Source organism: Nerophis ophidion, linkage group LG20 (genome assembly GCF_033978795.1).
Source record: "Nerophis ophidion isolate RoL-2023_Sa linkage group LG20, RoL_Noph_v1.0, whole genome shotgun sequence".
NCBI lineage: Eukaryota > Metazoa > Chordata > Actinopteri > Syngnathiformes > Syngnathidae > Nerophis > Nerophis ophidion.
In genome coordinates this window covers 1,536,380-1,553,879 of record NC_084630.1, presented here as the reverse complement: position 1 = coordinate 1,553,879, position 17,500 = coordinate 1,536,380, and the positions used below count along the sequence as shown (strand labels likewise).

The 17,500-nt window shown below is 44.8% G+C and overlaps 1 protein-coding gene across 3 annotated transcripts in view; it reads right to left on the bottom strand.

Moving 5' to 3' along the window:
- bnc2 (basonuclin zinc finger protein 2) overlaps nucleotides 1-17,500 on the bottom strand; it is a 529,938-nt gene that overhangs the window by 251,216 nt on the left and 261,222 nt on the right. For 2 of the 3 annotated variants that reach the window (XM_061880276.1, XM_061880279.1), the window contains exon 2: nucleotides 16,623-16,931. In XM_061880276.1, coding sequence (XP_061736260.1) covers nucleotides 16,623-16,931 — 309 coding nt within the window. Of the gene's footprint in view, nucleotides 1-16,622; nucleotides 16,932-17,049; nucleotides 17,218-17,500 lie in introns of those variants that run through there. The other variant, XM_061880278.1, reaches the window with a different exon arrangement.

Genomic DNA, 17,500 nt, shown 5'->3' with positions numbered 1-17,500 from the left:
CAAGCCCCATCCTTTTTTTTTTTCGCCGCGCCTTTACAAACCCGACAAAAGAAAACAAAAATCTGCATTTTTTTTGGTACTTGTTTTGTTTTGGGGGGAAACACATCAAATAGATTAAATGACATCAAATATTAAACAGCAGTCAGCGTCGCTCGCATCAATGGACGAGACGCTCTCGCCATCCACTTACTGGCTGAGTGTTTCCCGACAATGGAACAGGCAGGTCAGGCCATTTGCTGAGAAAACATCAACAACGCCGTGTGTGTGTGTGTGTGTGTGTGTGTGTGTGTGTGTGTGTGTGTGTGTGTGTGTGTGTGTGTGTGTGTGTGTGTGTGTGTGAGTGTGTTAACGTCAACAAGCTAAAATATTTCCCAAACTAAATTTCCCATTTAGGCCAACAAGATTTTTCACTTTTGTCCCGATGTTTTCTCAAAGCGCGTCGCTCCTTTCACACAAAAACTGTCACGAGAGGTCACGCACTGGCCCCTCACATGCGGCTAATTGCGTCATTTGGGGGCTTAATTGGCAATATGCATGTGTTGCTCGTCCTGCGACAACACGTCCCTTTAAAGTACCTGGCACACACACACACACACACACACACACACACACTGGTTATCATTTGGAATGGGGACTAAATTTTTTATCATGACTTGTTGGGACCACCCTTTCTACAGGTTGTGCAGGCAAAGTGGGGACCACCCTTTCTACACATTGTGCAGGCAAAGTGGGGACCACCCTTTCTACAGGTTGTGCAGGAAAAGTGGGGACAACCCTTTATACACGTTGTGCAAGAAAAGTGGGGACCACCCTTTCTACAGGTTGTGCAGGCAAAGTGGGGACAACTTTTTATACATGTTGTGCAGGAAAAGTGGGGACCACCCTTTCTACATGTTGTGCAGGAAAAGTGGGGACCACCCTTTCTACATGTTGTGCAGGAAAAGTGGGGACCACCCTTTCTACATGTTGTGCAGGAAAAGTGGGGACCACCCTTTCTACATGTTGTGCAGGAAAAGTGGGGACCACCCTTTCTACATGTTGTGCAGGAAAAGTGGGGACCACCCTTTCTACATGTTGTGCAGGAAAAGTGGGGACAACCCTTTATACACGTTGTGCAAGAAAAGTGGGGACCACCCTTTATACACGTTGTGCAGGCAAAGTGGGGACCACCCTTTCTACACGTTGTGCAGGAAAAGTGGGGACCACCCTTTATACACGTTGTGCAAGAAAAGTGGGGACCACCCTTTCTACATGTTGTGCAGGCAAAGTGGGGACAACTTTTTCTACATGTTGTGCAGGAAAAGTGGGGACCACCCTTTCTACATGTTGTGCAGGAAAAGTGGGGACCACCCTTTCTACATGTTGTGCAGGCAAAGTGGGGACCACCCTTTCTACATGTTGTGCAGGAAAAGTGGGGACCACCCTTTATACACGTTGTGCAGGCAAAGTGGGGACAACTTTTTCTACATGTTGTGCAGGAAAAGTGGGGACCACCCTTTCTACACGTTGTGCAGGAAAAGTGGGGACCACCCTTTCTACAGGTTGTGCAGGAAAAGTGGGGACAACTTTTTCTACATGTTGTGCAGGAAAAGTGGGGACCACCCTTTCTACACGTTGTGCAAGAAAAGTGGGGACCACCCTTTCTACATGTTGTGCAGGCAAAGTGGGGACCACCCTTTCTACATGTTGTGCAGGAAAAGTGGGGACAACCCTTTATACACGTTGTGCAAGAAAAGTGGGGACCACCCTTTATACACGTTGTGCAAGAAAAGTGGGGACCACCCTTTATACACGTTGTGCAGGAAAAGTGGGGACCACCCTTTATACACGTTGTGCAGGAAAAGTGGGGACCACCCTTTATACACGTTGTGCAAGAAAAGTGGGGACCACCCTTTATACACGTTGTGCAGGAAAAGTGGGGACAACCCTTTCTACAGGTTGTGCAGGAAAAGTGGGGACCACCCTTTATACACGTTGTGCAGGAAAAGTGGGGACCACCCTTTCTACATGTTGTGCAGGAAAAGTGGGGACCACCCTTTCTACAGGTTGTGCAGGAAAAGTGGGGACCACCCTTTATACACGTTGTGCAGGAAAAGTGGGGACCACCCTTTCTACATGTTGTGCAGGAAAAGTGGGGACCACCCTTTATACACGTTGTGCAAGAAAAGTGGGGACCACCCTTTATACACGTTGTGCAGGAAAAGTGGGGACCACCCTTTATACACGTTGTGCAGGAAAAGTGGGGACCACCCTTTATACACGTTGTGCAAGAAAAGTGGGGACCACCCTTTATACACGTTGTGCAGGAAAAGTGGGGACAACCCTTTCTACAGGTTGTGCAGGAAAAGTGGGGACCACCCTTTATACACGTTGTGCAGGAAAAGTGGGGACCACCCTTTCTACATGTTGTGCAGGAAAAGTGGGGACCACCCTTTCTACAGGTTGTGCAGGAAAAGTGGGGACCACCCTTTATACACGTTGTGCAGGAAAAGTGGGGACCACCCTTTCTACATGTTGTGCAGGAAAAGTGGGGACCACCCTTTATACACGTTGTGCAGGCAAAGTGGGGACAACTTTTTCTACATGTTGTGCAGGAAAAGTGGGGACCACCCTTTCTACACGTTGTGCAGGAAAAGTGGGGACCACCCTTTCTACAGGTTGTGCAGGAAAAGTGGGGACAACTTTTTCTACATGTTGTGCAGGAAAAGTGGGGACCACCCTTTCTACATGTTGTGCAGGAAAAGTGGGGACCACCCTTTCTACAGGTTGTGCAGGAAAAGTGGGGACCACCCTTTATACACGTTGTGCAGGAAAAGTGGGGACCACCCTTTCTACATGTTGTGCAGGAAAAGTGGGGACCACCCTTTATACACGTTGTGCAGGCAAAGTGGGGACAACTTTTTCTACATGTTGTGCAGGAAAAGTGGGGACCACCCTTTATACATGTTGTGCAGGAAAAGTGGGGACAACCCTTTCTACAGGTTGTGCAGGAAAAGTGGGGACCACCCTTTATACACGTTGTGCAGGAAAAGTGGGGACCACCCTTTCTACACGTTGTGCAGGAAAAGTGGGGACCACCCTTTCTACAGGTTGTGCAGGAAAAGTGGGGACAACTTTTTCTACATGTTGTGCAGGAAAAGTGGGGACCACCCTTTCTACATGTTGTGCAGGAAAAGTGGGGACAACCCTTTCTACACGTTGTGCAGGAAAAGTGGGGACAACCCTTTCTACAGGTTGTGCAGGAAAAGTGGGGACCACCCTTTCTACAGGTTGTGCAGGAAAAGTGGGGACCACCCTTTCTACAGGTTGTGCAGGAAAAGTGGGGACAACTTTTTCTACATGTTGTGCAGGCAAAGTGGGGACCACCCTTTATACACGTTGTGCAGGAAAAGTGGGGACAACCCTTTCTACAGGTTGTGCAGGAAAAGTGGGGACCACCCTTTATACACGTTGTGCAGGAAAAGTGGGGACCACCCTTTCTACATGTTGTGCAGGAAAAGTGGGGACCACCCTTTCTACAGGTTGTGCAGGAAAAGTGGGGACCACCCTTTATACACGTTGTGCAGGAAAAGTGGGGACCACCCTTTCTACATGTTGTGCAGGAAAAGTGGGGACCACCCTTTATACACGTTGTGCAGGCAAAGTGGGGACAACTTTTTCTACATGTTGTGCAGGAAAAGTGGGGACCACCCTTTCTACACGTTGTGCAGGAAAAGTGGGGACCACCCTTTCTACAGGTTGTGCAGGAAAAGTGGGGACAACTTTTTCTACATGTTGTGCAGGAAAAGTGGGGACCACCCTTTCTACATGTTGTGCAGGAAAAGTGGGGACCACCCTTTCTACAGGTTGTGCAGGAAAAGTGGGGACCACCCTTTATACACGTTGTGCAGGAAAAGTGGGGACCACCCTTTCTACATGTTGTGCAGGAAAAGTGGGGACCACCCTTTATACACGTTGTGCAGGCAAAGTGGGGACAACTTTTTCTACATGTTGTGCAGGAAAAGTGGGGACCACCCTTTATACACGTTGTGCAGGCAAAGTGGGGACAACTTTTTCTACATGTTGTGCAGGAAAAGTGGGGACCACCCTTTCTACATGTTGTGCAGGAAAAGTGGGGACCACCCTTTCTACAGGTTGTGCAGGAAAAGTGGGGACCACCCTTTCTACAGGTTGTGCAGGAAAAGTGGGGACCACCCTTTATACACGTTGTGCAGGAAAAGTGGGGACCACCCTTTCTACACGTTGTGCAGGAAAAGTGGGGACCACCCTTTCTACAGGTTGTGCAGGAAAAGTGGGGACAACTTTTTCTACATGTTGTGCAGGAAAAGTGGGGACCACCCTTTCTACATGTTGTGCAGGAAAAGTGGGGACAACCCTTTCTACACGTTGTGCAGGAAAAGTGGGGACAACCCTTTCTACAGGTTGTGCAGGAAAAGTGGGGACCACCCTTTCTACAGGTTGTGCAGGAAAAGTGGGGACCACCCTTTCTACAGGTTGTGCAGGAAAAGTGGGGACAACTTTTTCTACATGTTGTGCAGGCAAAGTGGGGACCACCCTTTATACACGTTGTGCAGGAAAAGTGGGGACAACCCTTTCTACAGGTTGTGCAGGAAAAGTGGGGACCACCCTTTATACACGTTGTGCAGGAAAAGTGGGGACAACCCTTTATACACGTTGTGCAGGAAAAGTGGGGACCACCCTTTCTACATGTTGTGCAGGAAAAGTGGGGACCACCCTTTCTACAGGTTGTGTAGACAAAGTGGGGACCACCCTTTCTACACATTGTGGAGACATTAAAAAAAAAAAAAGGTAAAATGTCCACTGCCCAGTTAGCTCATCCACGTCTTTAAATCTCTGGATTGATGAAGTAATGTGCTGATCATACTTACTGGGGACCCTGGGGGAAAAGAGTTAATATGGTTCATGTGTACCATATGTAATTAATTTTGCATAATTAACACAAATTTGTACGTGACTACCATTTAAAAAATAAAGCTGTCCTCGTATAGGAAATTTAAGCACTTAAATGTTAAAGCAAACCCTGCATCTTTTGTGACATTACTGAAAACTGCTATTTAGCAGTAATGAAGTTGTCTGCAACTCCAAAATAGAAGGATGGAAAATTCTGAATGTGAATCATACTATAAGGTAATCATTTTTTATAATCATGCTGTATGAAAATGTCACTTAGGCATCTTCAGAATAGATCTGACTATCCTTTACAAAGGTTTCCCATTAGAGGACCTGTTTTTTGGTCCCCATACCGTTCGAAGTCCCCGAAAGGTGACTGTGTAAACAGAGCCATGTCCCCATTAAGTCAGCATTGCCAGAACACACACACACACACACACACACACACACACACACACACACACACACACACACACACACACACTCTCGACAAACATAACAGAACACACGTACACGCAGGGGTGTTTCATTGCACACACACATTTGACACATGCGGCAGAACACACACACACACACACACACACACACACACACACACACACACACACACACACACACAAAAAAAGCCACCCAGGCCAGGAAAACATGAGCTGCGGGACGCCGAGGCGGCCGCATTTAACAGCGGCCATTAAATGTTATTAATCCAGCAGCGCAAACATGTCGAGAGGGTGCAAACAAACGCTTACACATGTTGCAACAACACACAAACACACACACACAAAGTAGCTAATGAGACGCTGCTGTTGTCGGGACACCATGTGTGCAAAGTACAGTTTGTGTGTGTGTGTGTGTGTGTGTGTGTGTGTGTGTGTGTGTGTGTGTGTGTGTATGTGTGTGTGTGTGTGTGTGTGTGTGTGTGTGTGTGTGTGTGTGTGGTGGCATGTACCATCCAGCAAAGATCTCCTCGATGACAAGAGCGCTCTGCTGTTTTGTAAGCACCGAAGGCTATACTGCAAGGCCGCTTTAGTTAAAGATCCTCTATATTTGTGTCCACTGTAGAGGCCGAGATTTGAAACCCTGACCAAGAACTAGACCCCCAAAAAAACTCCACTGCACAGGACGCTTGGTTCTCAGGATACGAGAGGACTAATTGTGTTTTTTTTAAGGACCTACTGCAAAAAAACGCTATAGACAAAGATCCTCTATATTTGTGTTCACTGTAGAGGATGAGAATTGTAACTCTGACAAAATATTAGACCCGTAAAATGACCACTGAACAGGATACTTGGTCCTCAGGAGGATATAAGAGGACTAATCTGCGTTTTTTTAAGGACCTACTGCAAAAAACTTTATAGACAAAGCTCTGCTATATTTGTGTCCACTGTAGAGGACAAGATTTGAAAGCCTGACAAAGAACTAGACCCCCAAAAAATGTCCACTGCACAGGACGCTTGGTTCTCAGGAGGATGTGAGAAGACTAACCTGCTGTTTATAAGGACCTACTGCAAAAAACTTTATAGACAAAGATCCTCTATATTTGTGTCCACTGTAGAGGACAAGATTTGAAACCCTGCCCAAGAACTACACCCCCAAAAAAACTTCACTGCACAGGACGCTTGGTTCTCAGGATACGAGAGGACTAATTGGGTTTTTTTTAAGGACCTACTGCAAAAAAAACGCTATAGACAAAGATCCTCTATATTTGTGTCCACTGTAGAGGATGAGAATTGTAACTGACAAAATATTAGACCCGTAAAATGACCACTGCACAGGATACTTGGTCCTCAGGAGGATATAAGAGGACTAATCTGCGTTTTTTAAGGACCTACTGCAAAAAACTTTATAGACAAAGATCCTCTATATTTGTGTCCACTGTAGAGGACGAGATTTGAAACTCTGACAAAGAACTAGACCCCCAAAAAAACTCCACTGCACAGAACGCTTGGTTCTCAGGATATGAAAGGACTAATCCGTGTTTTTTTTTAAGTACCTACTGCAAAATAACGCTATAGACAAAGATCCTCTATATTTGTGCCCACTGTAGAGGATTAGAATTGTAACTCTGACAAAGCACTAACCCCATAAAATGACCACTGCACAGGATACTTGGTTCTCAGGAGGATGTGAGAAGACTAATCTGCGTTTTTTAAGGACCTACTGCAAAAAACTTTATAGACAAAGATCCTCTATATTTGTGTCCACTGTAGAGGACAAGATTTGAAACCCTGACAAAGAACCAGACCCCCAAAAATGTCCACTGCACAGGACGCTTGGTTCTCAGGAGGATGTGAGAAGACTAACCTGCTGTTTATAAGGACCTACTGCAAAAAAACGCTATAGACAAAGATCCTCTATATTTGTGTCCATTGTAGAGGACGAGATTTGGAACTCTGACAAAGAAGTAGAGCCCCAAAAAATGTCCACTGCACAGGATGCTTGGTTCCCAGGAGGATATGAGTGGACTAATCTGCTGTGTTTAAGGACCTATAGTGCTAAAAAGATATAATCAAAGATCCTCTATATTTGTCTCCACTGGAGAGGATGCATTTTTTTTCCTGTGATTTGTAAGACTACAGAAAATATGTCCGCTGCCCTTGAGGCTCAGTTCTCCGGATGCCATATGAGCGGTTCAATCTGCTGCAAAAACCCTATCATCAAAGATCCTCTATATTTGTGTCCACTGCACAGGACGGGGAACATTTTTATCCTGAGATCTGTCACTCTGACAAAGAAATAGACCAAAAAATGTTCACTGCGCAGGACAAGTGGTTCTCAGGAGGATATGAGTGGACTAATCTGCTGTTTTTAATGACCTGTAATGCTAAAAGGATATAATCAAAGATCCTCTATATTTGTGTCCATTGCAGAGTATGCTTTTTTTTTTTCCTGAGATTTGTAAGACTACAGAAAATATGTCCACTGCACTTGAGGCTCCGGATGCCATATGTGAGGTTCAATCTGCTCCAAAAACCCTATCATCAAAGATCCTCTATATTTGTGTCCACTGCACAGGACGGGGAACATTTTTATCCTGAGATTTGTCACTCTGACAAAGAAATAGACCAAAAAATGTTCACTGCGCAGGACAATTGGTTCTCAGGAGGATATGAGTGGACTAATCTGCTGTTTTTAATGACCTATAGTGCTAAAAGGATATAATCAAAGATCCTCTATATTTGCGTCCATTGCAGAGTATGCTTTTTTTTTTTCCTGAGATTTGTAAGACTACAGAAAATATGTCCACTGCACTTGAGGCTCCGGATGCCATATGAGAGGTTCAATCTGCTGCAAAAACCCTATCGTCAAAGATCCTCTATATTTGTGTCCACTGCACAGGATGGGGAACATTTTTATCCTGAGATCTGTCACTCTGACAAAGAAATAGACCAAAAAATTTTCACTGCGCAGGACAATTGGTTCTCAGGAGGATATGAGTGGACTAATCTGCTGTTTTTAAGGACCTATAGTGCTAAAAGGATATAATCAAAGATCCTCTATATTTTTGTCCACTGCAGAGGATGTTGTTTTTTTTTCCTGAGATTCGTAAGACTACAGAAAATATGTCCGCTGCCCTTGAGGCTCAGTTCTCTGGATGCCATATGAGCGGTTCAATCTGTTGCAAAAACCCTATCATCAAAGATCCTCTATATTTGTGTCCATTGCAGAGTATGCTTTTTTTTTTCCTGAGATTTGTAAGACTACAGAAAATATGTCCACTGCACTTGAGGCTCCGGATGCCATATGAGCGGTTCAATCTGTTGCAAAAACCCTATCATCAAAGATCCTCTATATTTGTGTCCACTGCACAGGACGGGGAACATTTTTATCCTGAGATCTGTCACTCTGACAAAGAAATAGACCAAAAAATGTTCACTGAGCAGGACAATTGGTTCTCAGGAGGATATGAGTGGACTAATCTGCTGTTTTTAATGACCTGTAATGCTAAAAGGATATAATCAAAGATCCTCTATATTTGTGTCCATTGCAGAGTATGCTTTTTTTTTTTTCCTGAGATTTGTAAGACTACAGAAAATATGTCCACTGCACTTGAGGCTCCGGATGCCATATGAGAGGTTCAATCTGCTGCAAAAACCCTATCATCAAAGATCCTCTATATTTGTGTCCACTGCACAGGACGGAGCTCATTTTTATCCTGAGATTTGTCACTCTGACAAAGAAATAGACCAAAAAATGTCCAATGCACAGGAGACTTGGTTCACTGGAGGATATTGGAGGACTAATCTGCTGTTTTTAATGACCTATTGTGCTAAAAGGATATAATCAAAGATCCTTTATACGACAACGGTGCTCAGCTGCTCCTTTCTCCACAACTAGTGGCCATCACATCGTCTTTGCAAGCAAGAAAGTAGCCAAAGAAGAGAAAATGGAGATGCAGCCTCTCACCTGCGAAACTAGTTGACCTGCGTGTGTAAAAGGCGAAGATTAAGAGGAGCAGGTGAGTCCAGAGAAAATGGCCATCATTACCAGAAGCAAAATAATCACCATGATGATGATGATGATGGTTTGAACAATAATAAAACATTCAGGCTGAGTGCTCCCCCCCCCACTCTGCTGATGGGGCAAATTGGCAGACAGAAGGGTCCTTAAAGACACAAAAAGAAAAAAAAGCTGCCCATCGATTTTGCCCGTCGCGTTGTCTCGCCTGGGAGGACAAAATAACAGGAGTTGAGGAATAACAGGAAAAGGGAGAAGCCGGCGTGAAAGTATGCCCGGGTTCCTGTCACTTAGCGCGGGGGTCACGAGCGCTGTCACCTTCGCCGCCCACCAACCCCCCCCCCCCCCCCCCCCCCACGCAACAATGTCTCGGACGTCTTAAAAAACGTTTCCTCTCTCTAAAAAAAAAAATACATGTGATTCCTCTCTCCGCTCGAGGACGCTGGCTTGTTGACCTCCCTGAACAAATACCTCTGTAAGTGTGTGTGTGTGTGTGTGTGTGTGTGTGTGTGTGTGTGTGTGTGCGTGTGTGTGTGTGAGGGGGGGGGGTCTCATTAGTCTGCTACAGCAGGGTGGTGACATCCTGAGCGACACACACTTACACACACACACACACACACTTACTTTCTCCTCACTTCTTTCACTGGAGAAAACTAACCAAAGCCAAAAACCCAAGGTAGCACAATTCCTGCTTTAGGAATAAAAAGAGCAAATAAATTATATTATAAATGCACTTTTTTTTTCTTCTTTTTAAAAAAATAAATACCCTGAAGTAGTAAATGCCGACCTAAGCATTTATAATAACGTTAAACAACAATCATTGGAAACGCTTTCTAGTGCATATTTTCTATTTTCATCATGTTTAATGGGGCGGAATTAGGGGGGTGCCTGTTTGCATAATGTTTATGTTCAAAAAAAGAAAATGCAACTGTGTAGCATAAGATGGGGGGCGGACCCCTCAAAATTTAGGGTGCAATATGCAAAAGGGCGACAAAAATGTAGTATAGGGTTACTGGTCGTGGTGTGGCATTTTAGGGTGGGCGGTCCCTGTTGGAGCAAAATTAAGAGGGGCGCCTGTTTGCATAATGTTTATGTTCAAAAAAAGAAAATGCAATTGTGTAGCATTAGTTCTGGGGCGGACTCCTTAAAATTTAGGGTGCAATATGCAAAAGGGGGACAAAAATGTAGTATAGGGTTACTGGTCGTGGTGTGGCATTTAGGGTGGGTGGTCCCTGTTGGAGCAAAATTAGGGGGGCGCCTGTTTGCATAATTATGTTCAAGAAAAAGAAAACGCAACTGTGTAGCATTAATTGGGGGTGGATCACACAAAATTTAGGGTGCAATATGCAAAAGGGGGACAATGTTGTAGTATAGGGCTACTAGTTGTGGTGTGGCATTTAGGGTGGGCGGTCCCTGTTGGAGCAAAATTAGGGGGGGGGGTGCCCGTTTGCATAATGTTTATGTAAAAAAAAAAAGAAAATGCAACTGTGTAACATTAATTGGGTGTCGAACCCCACAAGATTTAGAGTGCAATATGCAAAAGGAGGACACAAATGTTGTAGAATAGGGCATTTAGGGTGGGAGGTCCCCGTTGGAACAAAATTAGGGGGGTACCTGTTTGCATAATTATGTTCAAGAAAAAGAAAATGCAACTCTGTAGCATTAATTGGGGGGCAGACCCCACAAAATTTAGGGTGCAATATGCAAAAGGGGGACAACAATGTTGTAGTATAGGGCTACTGATCGTGGTGTGGCATTTAGGGTGGGCGGTCCCCGTTGGAGAAAAATTAGGGGGGTTGCCTGTTAGCATAATGTTTATGTTTAAAAAAAAGAAAAGAAAATGCAACTGTGTTGCATTAATTGGGGGGCGGACCACACAAAATTTAGGGGGCCATATGCAAAAATACAAATGTGTCGTGGTGTGGCATTTAGTGTGGGCGGTCCCCGTTGGAGAAAAATTAGGGGGGGGTGCCTGTTAGCATAATGTTTATGCTTAAAAAAAAAGAAAAGAAAATGCAACTGTGTTGCATTAATTGGGGGGCGGACCACACAAAATTTAGGGGGCCATATGCAAAAATACAAATGTGTCGTGGTGTAGCATTTAGGGTGGGAGCAAAATTAGGGGGGTGCCTGTTTGCTGCTCCAGAGGACAAATTTCGCCACACTTTGTGTGTGTGTGTGTGTGTGTGTGTGTGTGTGTGTGTGTGTGTGTGTGTGTGTGTGTGTGTGTGTGTGTGTGTGTGTGTGTGTGTGTGTGTGTGTGTGTGTGACAACCATTGGTACTTTAACTTAACATAATATTGATGTTAAAAAAAAAAGAAAATGCAATTGTGTAGCATTAATTGGGGGCAAACCCCACAAAATTTAGAGTGCAATATGCAACAGGAGGACCAAAATGTTGTAGTATAGGACATTTAGGGTGGGAGGTCCCCGTTGGAACAAAATTAAGGCTAAGGGCCAGTTTGTCATTTTAAAAAAAAAACAAGAAATACTGTACGTCTTTTTATGGACAATGGTGTAACATCAACTGGGGAGTGGGGGGTTAAAATTAAGGGTGAGCCACAAATGTCCATTTTTAAAAGCAGAAAAGAAAGAAAGTTGAATGTTGCAACATTTAGGGTGGGCTGCCACTTCTACTTTTCAAAGAAACTAAAAATACATTACGTCTTTTTAAGGAGAATGGTGCAGCGTCAAGTCAAAATGGGGGAGGGCCCCCATGGGGGAGAAAAATCAAGAGTGAGCCGCAATTGTCCATTTTTAAAAGAGGAAGAGATGATAGAGGTATAAATAAAAGCTGAATATAGCAATAGTGTAGCATTAACAGGGGGGTGGCCAGTCCACACGGGGGCTACACTTAGGGTGGGCTGCAATGGTCAATTTGCAAAAGAAGTAAACAATGTAGCAGAAGTGCTTCTGGTCGAGGTGCAGCATCAAGTGGGCACGGTCCCCACCGGGGGGAGGGAGGGTGGGGGGGTGGGGGGGTTGGGCCTCAATCTTGCATTTTGAGAAGAATATATAAGCAGTGTTTATGTGGAAAGGTGGGTGGTCAGTTTAAATTCACAAAAAATGCTACGGCATCATGGGTCGGGGTGGTCGCCTGAGGGGAATAATTGAGGGCGGGTGCCAATTTTCAAAAAAAAAATAAAATACAGTATTAGCACTTCTGCAGGTAATCTAACATTTCTAACAGTCATAAAAAAACACTTTTTATGGAGGATTCCCTATTTTTTAGAGGAGACATAGAAATAAATGATAATAGTTTGCATTAAGGGAGGGGTGGTCTCCATGGGGGGAATATCAAGGGTGGGCACCTATTTTCCATATCTAGTGTAGAAGTTGTACTACTTAAAATGGTGTACATCAACGCCCCCCCTCCCTTACCCGAGACTTTGGTCCCCACCTCCCATACCCGTCTAGTCTTTATAACAACGCACGAAAGCAATTAACACATTTCAGCTCGGGCGGAACACGGGAGAATGAATAATGGACCACCGAGCGTTACGTAAAAACGAACAAGCCCCGCCCACAGGACGTACATACGCGCTATTGTTCCACCCACAGGTTTGGACCCCGCTGTTTATTATTTTTTTTAATTTTTTTTTACATCAACGTGACTCATACGTGTTTAAAAAAAACCAACAAGATCCCACCACCAGTTAGGTCAGGCGTCCAATCAGGTGACAGTCTTTTAATATTTCGGATTTTCTGCCTAGCAACAGCGTATTTCATCACTGACACACGACATTTAGTCCTTCTAAAAAACAACCGCCTCTGTCCGAGTGCCTTCTTGTTGTAAACCGCCATCTCAGGACTAGAACTGTGTGGTTGGGTCATTTCTGTCACTCTTGAGCAAGGCACCAGACCCCCTGAACACGGCCTCCTTACCCTGCCTCGAGTCCAATGCGACCAATCCGACCAGTAAAACCGTATCGCGACTTCTGTCCTCAACATTTTTTTGCATCACACGGCATTTTGCAGCTCCCGTCACATAGAGGATCTTTGATCAGCTTTTATAGCAATCCTTAAAAACAGCACAGCCCTCCTGTCTCACATGGTGGATCTTTGACTGGTGAAACGGAAATTGTAGCACCCAGAACAGCCTTGCAGTTCTAGTCGGTGCTCGAGCAGCAGCATTGTGTGTTGGAATGCTTATATTTTCTCAATATATTGGGACACAAATTGCAAATTGGCACAAAATAAAACCAACCAGTTAAATAAAAGATGGTGGATTAAGACGGAATAAATGTAGTCCTGGAAGTGTGTGCGTGTGAGCATACACCGCCGCACTGATTGCAATAAATATTTTGATGCCTTTTTCCTCCGCTTTAAGAGGCCGAGGTGACTTTTACGTCTCGCCGGTGTGGACGTTTAGCCACAGCCACATCTTCTGTGGGCAAAAGGTGACGTGTGGAAGAGTAGAAGAAGAAGAAGAAAGTCAGCAACGGGCGTCTTTTCCCTGCAAATCTCCTCTTTCACCTCTCCGCTCTCCTCCAGCTCCTCTCAGCCAAGGCCAGCCAAGAGACACTTCACCTCGCACCCGCACGCACGCAGCCCGCGCCAACACACACACACACACACACTCACACACACACACACTCATTGCACGCTTTCCTCTCTCTTGTACTAACTGGCACACAAGTATTTAACCACCCACTCAGAAAAATACATGGCAAAAGACACAAACTGGGTGCAACCACACACACACACACACACACACACACAATTGACACTAGATAGGCATTCCATATGCTCCATGTGCAACGACCCATCAAAGTCAGACATGGAAATAATAACAGCATACCGACACACACACACACACTCAGTGTGGATAATTCTGCACATATGCATCAAACCTCTACCGCTCAGTCATGAGAATACATATGCAGCACATATGTAACACACACACACACACGCACACACACACACACACACGCTCGGAGTGTATCGGGGGCATTACCGCTGACATGTTGCTCTCTTTAAGAGCATCTCTACGGCTAATATAGACGCTTTGACAGATTATTTATTTTAAAATATGCAAACAAATGCATCATACACACACATATATATGTATATATATATATGTGTATATATGTATATAAATATATGTACGTATATATATATACATATATATATGTATGTATATGTGTGTATATGTATGTATATTTATATATATGTATATGTGTGTATATATATATGTGTATACACGTGTGTATATGTCTATATATATATATATATATATATATAATTTAGAAAAGCAGAAAGATTTTATTCAGATTTTTTTCTGCAGAACTTCAAAAAGATTTGAGTGTATAGTGACAAAATATTTAGCCATGCATTTTTAACATATTAAGATTAAAATTGGACTTTTATCACTTATTTAATTGTATAGTATTTTGTAAAAAAAAAAAAAAAAATACAAATAAAAAATCACCCGTAAAACATGCAGACATTATTGACTTCTGCATCTTTAATGTTATTTTACAAAATACCTTTTTTTTTTTTTTTATGCATTCTTGGGAAATGAATTAGGTGCAGTATTTATTAGGGGATTTAAATGCTCCTTCGTGGGTGTGTGATGGTGGATAAAAAGGGGATGCTTTAGGGGGGTTTAGGTGGTCTTGCAACAGTACCTCTTCCAGGTCTCGGCCCATAGTCGACCTGTCGCACTTGATGGCAAGCCGCTTTACGGCACCCTTGCAGGGGGGAGAGATTGAAGGAGAGACGCTTTTTTTTTTTTTTGCAAAAGGGATAACGCGTGCACGCACACACTCACGCGCTGCACAGTCGCACCCCCTCCCCCAAAAAGTGCGTTCCGTAATGGACAAAAAAAAAAAAAAAAATCTTTAAACTTTGCTAATGGGGTCGATTTTTGTAAGCAATAAACGATCTTTGCGCGGAGAAGACAATCAATCCGTCCTATTCCACATTTTAAATGTTGGTCTTTCCTGCAATAAATAATATTTACCTTCTCTATTTTATTCAAACATCCTCTCAGGATGTAACCTAATCGAAGCCAATTCATTGATGGATCGATTTAAAACACGCGCTTTTATTTACGAGGCCTTTAAAAAAAAAAAAAAAGCCAAGCACGCGCTTCGTTTAAAAGACTTCAAATGTGGTTTTGAGTTAATACTAGAAAATATATTCAAGTTGCACCCCCCCTTTACCCCTCAGATAATGCTGGAAATTATATATATATATTGATTGCATTTGATTATGGAATAAAATAAGTGTTTAAAATCGGTTAAAAACTGCATGAGTTGTCATCTTTACGCACGATTGTTCCCTCAATTGATGCCATAAATAAATATGAACATTCCTCCATAAATGGTCTTATTTTATAGCTTTACTCGCATGCATGGAATTTGTTGATGCCTTAATCATTTTCCGTGATTTCCGACACGAGTTTTAAACCATGCACGTCACTTATCGATATCATTTCAGGCCTTTTTGCTCTTTTATTTCCAAACCAAAGCACCCAGTTATTATTATCCCAATAATAACAAAAATGTGCATTTTACACCACCTTTTTTTGCAGGTTCTTTAAGTCCACCTGCTCCCTTGTAGCACTTTAAGTTGCATTAAAATGCTTTATTCTGCACCAACAATCCGGTCATGCGTGCGTTGATTTGAATGTAAACATGAAAAAGTGGACTATGTCGGTGCATTCAAAGTTGTTTTTTCCTGCAGCCTTTTAACGCCACATGGTTATTGCGCAATCGTGACAAGGTGTGCCTGGTACCGACCCGGTCCAGCAGTGATGGACTGCGAGCCAACAAGCATCATCTATCTTTACGCACGCCCACACACAACAGTCCTATACTTTAATGGTGCGAAACTCCGTTCAAAAACCAAGCGAAATAAAACCAACCTCGCTCTCCCCGCTGCCGTGGGAGGCGTTAGGCTTTGTAAATCGGGTGAAACATCCGCGGGGGAGAGGCGGAGGGATCGGCGCAACACCTGGCACCCGCTTGAATGTTGCCACCACCGGACAACCGGCTCTTGCGCGCTCCTGCCTGCCGCGCAAGGCGCTCCCTGCCTCGGCCACGGGAAGTCCCATAGAGGGGGGCCGGCACGGAGGACTGCATTTATAACCACATCATCCAAATGTGTGTTTTGTGCATAAATTAAATATATGGAGAGAGAAAAAAAAAGAAGGGAAAGTGCATTTCCAGCAGCGGTTAAAAAGTTTGCACCCAAACAAAAAAAAAGTGAGTGATAAAAGAGGGATGACATTTGTTTAGTTTGTTTTGTACCTGCTGGGACATCCTGTAGAGGAGGTTGCTGTCAGTGGTCTGCTGCTGCCATGTCCCCATGAAGCCCGGCTGCTCAGCACTAGGCGGTCTGCTGCTGAACTGCATGGAGCTCCCGCCGCGTCGGCCGATAACGCCGCCCGCAGCACCGCTGCTGCCGCGACCGGAGGGCTGGCGCTCGGGGGCGGCGTCTCCTCCGTGGTCGGCCGGGGTCGACGGTGACGGGGACGGGGAGCGCGAGGGCGTCCTCCTGGGCGTCTCTGGGTCACTGGACTCCCGCGCGCCTCTCACATCCAACTCTGCCTCCTTGGACTGCGGGGAGGGGGGGGGGGAGAGGAGAGTTAGCGGCGGGGCCCCCTTTCAACTTTTCGGGTACTTTCGGGGGGGGTCTGGCAAGAAAGTCAGCATGCAGAAGAGAAAAGTCCCTTACCATCAACTCTGTGTGCGTCCCAGCTAAAGTGCAGATGAGGAGTGCATGGCCACCAGACTGCTCTCTCTCTCTATCTCTCACTCTCCAGGTCCCCCACCCTCCTGTCCTCCTCCTTCCCCGCCGCAGACGCCGAGGACCCGCGGCTTGTGTGCGTGCGTGCGTGCGTGCGTGCGTGCGTGCGGCTCGGCTGTGAGATGCTCAATGACATGAAGACACATGCTTCCCGCCTCCCTCTCTTTCTCTCTCTCTCTCTCTCTCCCCTGCACACACCTCCTCCGCGCGCAGGAGGCGGGGGGAAAAGGAGGAGGAGGAGGGGAGGGGGGCGAGCTTAGTCCCCCTCCCGTGGGACCGTCCCGAGATATTCAATACATAGTATAAAAAAAAAACCTACAATGTTTTAATATTTTTTTAAGAAGACAGCTAAAAAAAATCTACAGTGATTGGTGTCAAT